The sequence below is a fragment of the Aristolochia californica genome, unplaced genomic scaffold (genome assembly GCF_029961685.1).
Source record: "Aristolochia californica isolate CCGP_79_NKW_82.1479 unplaced genomic scaffold, dmAriCali1.0.hap1 SCAF_7, whole genome shotgun sequence".
In the NCBI taxonomy this organism is placed as follows: domain Eukaryota; kingdom Viridiplantae; phylum Streptophyta; class Magnoliopsida; order Piperales; family Aristolochiaceae; genus Aristolochia; species Aristolochia californica.
Window position 1 is genome coordinate 33657855 of NW_027182268.1, and position 6427 is coordinate 33664281.

Sequence of the window (6427 nt, forward strand, 5' to 3'; positions counted from 1 at the left end):
CTCCTCACCACATGGGAAAAAAATTTCATAGCACTTCAAAAATATTCAACAACATTCTAAAATATTTCAAAATTAATCAAACAATTTTCAATACTGTAGATGCACTAAAAATTACAAAAACACACACAAGTCCAAATTCACCGAATACCCCTAGTAGAGCCCCATATAACTTCTAGTCACAATGAACTATACCTCGTCAGTGATGGGGGCAGGGTTTCGTTTGCTAATGGACGCCCGTGTAGGCGACTCAGCCTTGTTTGAACTGGATTAAACACACTAAACTCTAAACCCTAATTGAGAGCCTTAAAAAAACCATAATAAACCATAATAAACCCTAAACCCTAAACCCTCAGCTCTAATTCCAGAACTTAAACAAAAAACCCTAAAACTCCCAAACCCTAAACCCTAAACCCTATCACCTAATAAACCTAAACTGAAAAAAAAAATTGAAAAAAAACCTAAACCCTAATTCCAAAACCTAAACTCTAAAAATACCATAAATCCTTAACCCTAAACACTTAACCCTTAAATACCAAACACCAAACCCTAAAAACACTAAACCTTAACCCTAACCAAGAATTTAGACCCTAAATCCCACAATTATGCACAAATAACCCCAAATTAGGCACTGAAACTAAAATTAAATCAAATATAACACTAATTTAATCCGGAAAAAATTAGGGTTTAGTCATACCTTCTGAAATTTGGGAAAAACCAAAGCCGAAGGGTGAAATCGAAGCCGAATAGGGAAATCGATGCCCAAATATCAAAATCAAAGAAAATTGAAATTGAAATAGGATAAATCGAATGAAATCAAAAGGTATCTTGAGGGAAAAGAGAATAGCGAGAGGGAGAAGGGAGTGGGAGGCCGAAAGGGAGAAGAGAGGGAGAAGAGAAAGAAGAGAGGGAGGCTGAGTGGGATAAGAGAGAGGGAGAAGCGAGCGGGAGGTTTAGAGGGAGAGCGAGTTCGAGATAGAGAGAAGGACGCCGAGAGGACATTCACAGCGAGAGCGATAAGAAAATGGAGGCAGCAAAGAGACAGAGGCCGGAGAGAGACGGTGGAGAAGAGAGAGGGAGCAGAGAGATCAGGGGCCTCAAGTAGACGAGAGAGGGGGTTAGGGAAAGAGGGCGAAAAAAAATCAAAATGAAGAGACCGAGAGGGGGGAAAAATCGCTGAGGGTTCGAACCCCGACCTTCGCTTCATCTGAATGAATGGAAAAAAAGGGGCTGAAACCAGATTCCATAACTTAAACCATGGAGATGATTTTTAGTTTCATCTTAGTCATCTAGATGACTTGAACTCTGGTGCTCCACTAATGACGTTAGAAGATGAACTGAGTAATGCGGCTGAAGTTCATCTCCTGCGTCAAGCAGACTAACACTCCCCACCCAATTACTTTTTCAACAAAAATGAAAATTTCATCTACAAGAGTCCTTTTTTTATCAAAATTTTATAAATTTCTTTTTCCACTATGAAACATTGACAATGGCATATAATACCAAAAAACACCAATAAAATATAATTTTAGTTAAAAGGATTAAAATAATTATATTATATATTCTCATTAACATAAAAGCTATTTAGAAAATATACATGTGAAACAAACATAAAACACAAAAATGTACATCTAAAGGAATCTATGAATGACAACCACTTCAAAAGGAATTTGAGGTGCTCAACATGAATGTACTGAATGAATACTTTGCTTGACCCTTTTAGTATAGCCAACAAGATGAGGGTTCATGGTGAGAAAATGGAGGATATTGTGATCATTGAAAAGATTCTAAGATCTATGACTACCAAATTTTACTATGTTGTGTGCTCTATTGAAGAGTCTAATGATCTGGACACCTTGTCCATTGATGTGAGTTTTCTAGTGCATGAACAATGCATGAATACTCATGTTGTGGAAGTACAAGCATTGAAGGTTACTTATGAAGAACAATCAGGAGGAAGAGGACGAGGTCGTGGTGGATTTAGAGTAAGAGGATGAGGTAGGCAAAACCTTGACAAGTCTACCATAAGTGTTACAATTATCATAAACTTGGACATTTTCAATATGAATGCCCAACAAAGGGGACAAAGACAAAAAGCACACTATGCAGAAGTTAATGAAGAGATGTTGTTAATGGCATATGTGGACTCCAAGGAAGCTAGTAAAGAGGAGTTATGGTTCCTTGATTCAGGTTGCAACAACTATATGTGTGGCAAGAATGAGTTTTTCTCCATGTTTAATGAAAGTTTTAGCAATTTTGTAAAGTTGGGAGACAATTCAAGCATGTTTGTGATAGGAAAAGGAAACATACGAACGCTGGTGAATGGACTTGTGCAGGTCATCATTGATATGTTTTATGTTCCAGAACTGAAAACTAATTTGCTAAGTGTTGGAAAACTACAAGAAAAGGGGCTTGCAATTCTCATACAACATGGGAAATGTAAAATTTATCATCCTGAGAGAGAATTGATCATGATGACTGCAATGACCTCAAATAGAATGTTCATCTTACCTGCCTAGAAACAACTAAAAGAAGAAATATTTTTTCTTCTCTTACAGAAGTCCAACTCTTCTTTGGCACTTTAGATATGGACATTTAAGCTTCAATGGCTTAAAAACTCTTCAACAGAAAAGAATGGTGAATGGACTGCCTCAATTTATAGCTCCTTCGACAGTATGTGAATACTGTTTGATAGGAAAACAATGCAAAGATTCATTTCCAAAAGAGAGCACATGGAGGGCTTCTTAGAATCTTCAACTGGTGCATGCCAACATCTGTAGACCAATCAATCCCACTTCAAACAACAAGAAAATGTGCCTAATCACTTTCATTGATGATTTTAGCCACAAAACTTGGGTTTATTTCTTGGTAGATAAATCCGAAGCTTTCATTAATTTCTAGAATTATAAGAGTCATGTTGAGAAAGAAACTGGTTCATATATAAGATGTCTTCGTACTGATCGCGGAGGAGTACTTACATCACACAAGTTCACAAATTTTTGTAAGGAAAATGGCATACGTAGACAACTGACTGTGGCATATACTCCACAATAGAATTGAGTTGCATAGATAAATAACCATCCCATTATGAATATGGTTCGAAGCATGCTTTTAGGAAGAAAGATTCCAAAAACTTTCTGGTCTGAAGCAGTCAATTGGACTGTCTATATTCTGAATAGAAGTCTAACTTTGGTAGTTAAAAACATGACTTCGGAAGAAGCTTAGAGTGGAACTAAACCATCAGTTGATTATTTCAGGGTGTTTGGATCACATATTCATATTCCTTATAATAAGAGGAGTAAGCTTGATGACAAGAGTGTGAGATGTATTTTACTCAGAGTTAGTGAGGAATCGAAGCCATACAAATTGTATGATCCTGTTTCTCAGAAGATAATAGTAAGCAAAGATGTGAAGTTTGAAGAAGAAAATAATTGGGATTAGAGCAAGAGTCATGAAGAAGCTATTATAGCTGATCTGAACTGGGGAGAAAGTGACAAAGAATCTCTTACAATAAATAACAATGGAGGAAACATTGAAGCTGATCATCGTGATAATTCAATAGAGGATATAGAGCGTGATCATTCAGATGAGTCAAATAAAGAAAATAGGAGTAATGGCAATGAAGAAAGAGTCAGAAGGCCACCGGCTTGGAAGAGAGATTATGAAAGTGGAGGTCTCTTTGAGGAAGAAACTATTGAATACCAAGCTTTGTTTTCAAGCAGTGATCCAGTCTCATTTGGTGATGCTGTGAAAAGTATGAAGTGGAGAAAAACAATGGATGCATAAATAGAAGCCATAGAGAGAAATGATACGAGGGAGTTGACAAACTTACCTGTTGGAGCAAAGAAGGTTGGGGTAAAATGGGTTTATAAGACAAAACTCAATGAGAATAGAAAAGTGGATAAGTACAAAGCCCGGTTGGTAGCAAAGGGATACACTCAAAAGCATGGAGTAGGTTATACTGAGGTTTTTGCACTTATAGCTCAGTTAGATACAATTTGACTGGTGATTTCTCTTGCAGTTCTAAAGGAATGGACAATCTACCGATTAGACGTAAAACTAGCCTTTTTGCATGGTGAACTAGTGAAAAATTATTTGTTGAACAACCTCATGGCAATGAATAGAAGGGCAATGAGCAGAAGGTGTTAAGACTGAAAAAAAACCTTGTATGGATTTAAACAAGCTCCGCGAGCTTGGTATAGTTTTATAGAGTCCTATTTTATGAAAGAAGGATTTGATAAATGCCACCATGAACATACTTTATTCATCAAGACTGGAAATGGAGGTAAGATCATAATTGTGTGTCTCTATGTGGATGATTTTATATTTACTGAGAATGATGAGTTTATGTTTGTTGAGTTTAAAAAAAAACATGATGCTTGAATTTGATATGACTGATCTTGGAAAAATGAGATGATTTCTTTGCATTGAGGTGATGCAAAGACCAGATGACATCTTTATTAGTCAAAAGAAATATGTATTGGAAGTGTTGGAGAGGTTTAACTTGGGCAAGTGCAACCTAGTTTGCAATCCTATGGTTCATGGATTCAAACTCATGAAAAATGGAGATGGAGTGAGGATAAACAATATTTTCTATAAGCAGATTGTGGGAAGTCTTATGTATTTGACTGCCACTCATCCAGATGTTATGTTTGTGGTGAGTCTCATCAGTAGATTCATGGATTGCCCTACTGAAGTTCATTTCCAAGTAGCAAAGAGGATATTAAGGTATTTGAAATGTACTGTTGATTTTCGTGTGTTCTACAATAAGGGAGGAAGTGAGGAATTGATTGCCTACATAGATAGTGATTATGCTAGGGATTTAGACGAGAGGAAAAACACTTCAGGTTATGTGTTTATGTTGGGCTCAGGAGCAGTGTCTTGGTCCTTGAAGAAACAACCTGTAGTCGCCTTGTCCACTACTGAAGTTGAGTTCATTGCTACAACCTCATGTGCCTGTCAAGCAATATAGATAAGAAGGATATTGGAAAATCTCAGTCATGCTCAACATGATTCTACAACCATTTACTGTGATAATAGTTCAACAATCAAGCTTTCTAAAAATCTAGTGATGGATGGTCACTGCAAATACATTGATGTTTGCTTTCATTTAGTTCGTGAGCTCACAAAAGATGAAATTGTAAAGATGGTTCATTGTCATACGTAGGAGCAAGTTGCAGATATAATGACTAAGCCTTTAAAGCTTGACGCGTTCTTGAAAATATGCGATTTGTTGGGTGTTTGTTGGGATCCAGGTGTAATTTGATTGCTAAAAGCATTCAGTTTAACGGAGGATGTTAAAGTTGTTACAGAAGAAACTATTCCTTCTAGACTGTTTTTAGTCTTTACACCGGTTCTTTCAGATTGATAAACGGAAGAACTTTCTGTTTTCTGTAAGGCTATTTGTAAGCCATTTATTTCTTTCAATAAACGGATTTTTTATCTCCAAAATATTCGACATAGGCAAGTTCATCTCTCTCTCTCATCACTTCTTCTGGTTCTTGTTCTATTTCAAGCGATGTTTTTTTTTTTTTTACTTTTCTTCCGCCTTCAACCTTTACCAATTCAACATTCAAAAACTAAACCAATAATTAAGGGAATTATTTCGAGCTGAATATTTTGCAGAAAAACATGTTACTTAAAGTGGAGTTTCTGAGTTATTGATTGTCTAACGGAATTTTGGCAAATGGCTTCGGATAGTCGACGGGCGGGCTACAGTTGACGAAGGCGACTGAAGCAAGATGGCTACCGTAAAGATGCGTGGTATGGGTTCATGGGACGATGGAGCGACAGAGGAAAGCTCATTCTCATCTTCGTCATGTTTCTTGGAGGGCTGAAGAAGTTCAACATGAACGGTGGTAAAGCGTGGAAGCTACTCTGATCTGCTAACACTCATCGACACCTGTCTCATGTAAAATTAGAATCAAAGTTGGTCTCGTTCACAATGGAAAAACAAGATTAAGTCACTTACTTGCTGGCCATGCTGAAAGGAATATCAAATCAGGGAACCATTTCTGGCAGCTTTTTTCCAAAGATGGATCGTTTTAGACTTCTCTTCGTGGAAAACGCAGTCTCGAGGCACGTGTTCTGGAGGGTGCACTGAGAATAAAATGTACCAAACTAAAGCCAAAACCCAATCAGGAAACTGAAAAGAGAAATTATGCTTCTTCTAATCTCCCTTTTTCTCTCTCTTTATTTTCCCTTTGCTTGTTTATCGAAATTCCATTCTTATCTAATCATTCCAAAGATATTTGATTCATACAACAGAATATGGAGGCAACTTATTCCTTTATTTTTCACAAGAAAGAATGTTGAATTGTCCCCCGTGCAAATTAAGAAATTCTTATGCTTGGACAATGAGAGAGTTGTGAGAAAAGGGTTTAGATTGGGAGGGGGAAGGAGTTTTTTTAGCTTAAATTGAATTTTTAAC

General features: G+C 36.9%; 1 protein-coding gene across 1 annotated transcript; it reads left to right on the top strand.

Moving 5' to 3' along the window:
- The first annotated feature begins 4432 nt into the window (after window positions 1–4432).
- LOC137937340 (secreted RxLR effector protein 161-like) lies at window positions 4433–4969 on the top strand. The gene has a single exon (XM_068782408.1). It carries the CDS (start codon window positions 4433–4435, stop codon window positions 4967–4969), a length of 537 nt encoding a protein of 178 aa, XP_068638509.1.
- The last annotated feature ends 1458 nt before the right edge of the window (window positions 4970–6427 follow it).

What these genes read in the sequence shown, in the direction of transcription:
- LOC137937340 (XM_068782408.1), top strand. Translation starts at nt 4,433, where the DNA reads ATGCAAAGACCAGATGACATCTTTATTAGTCAAAAGAAATATGTATTG.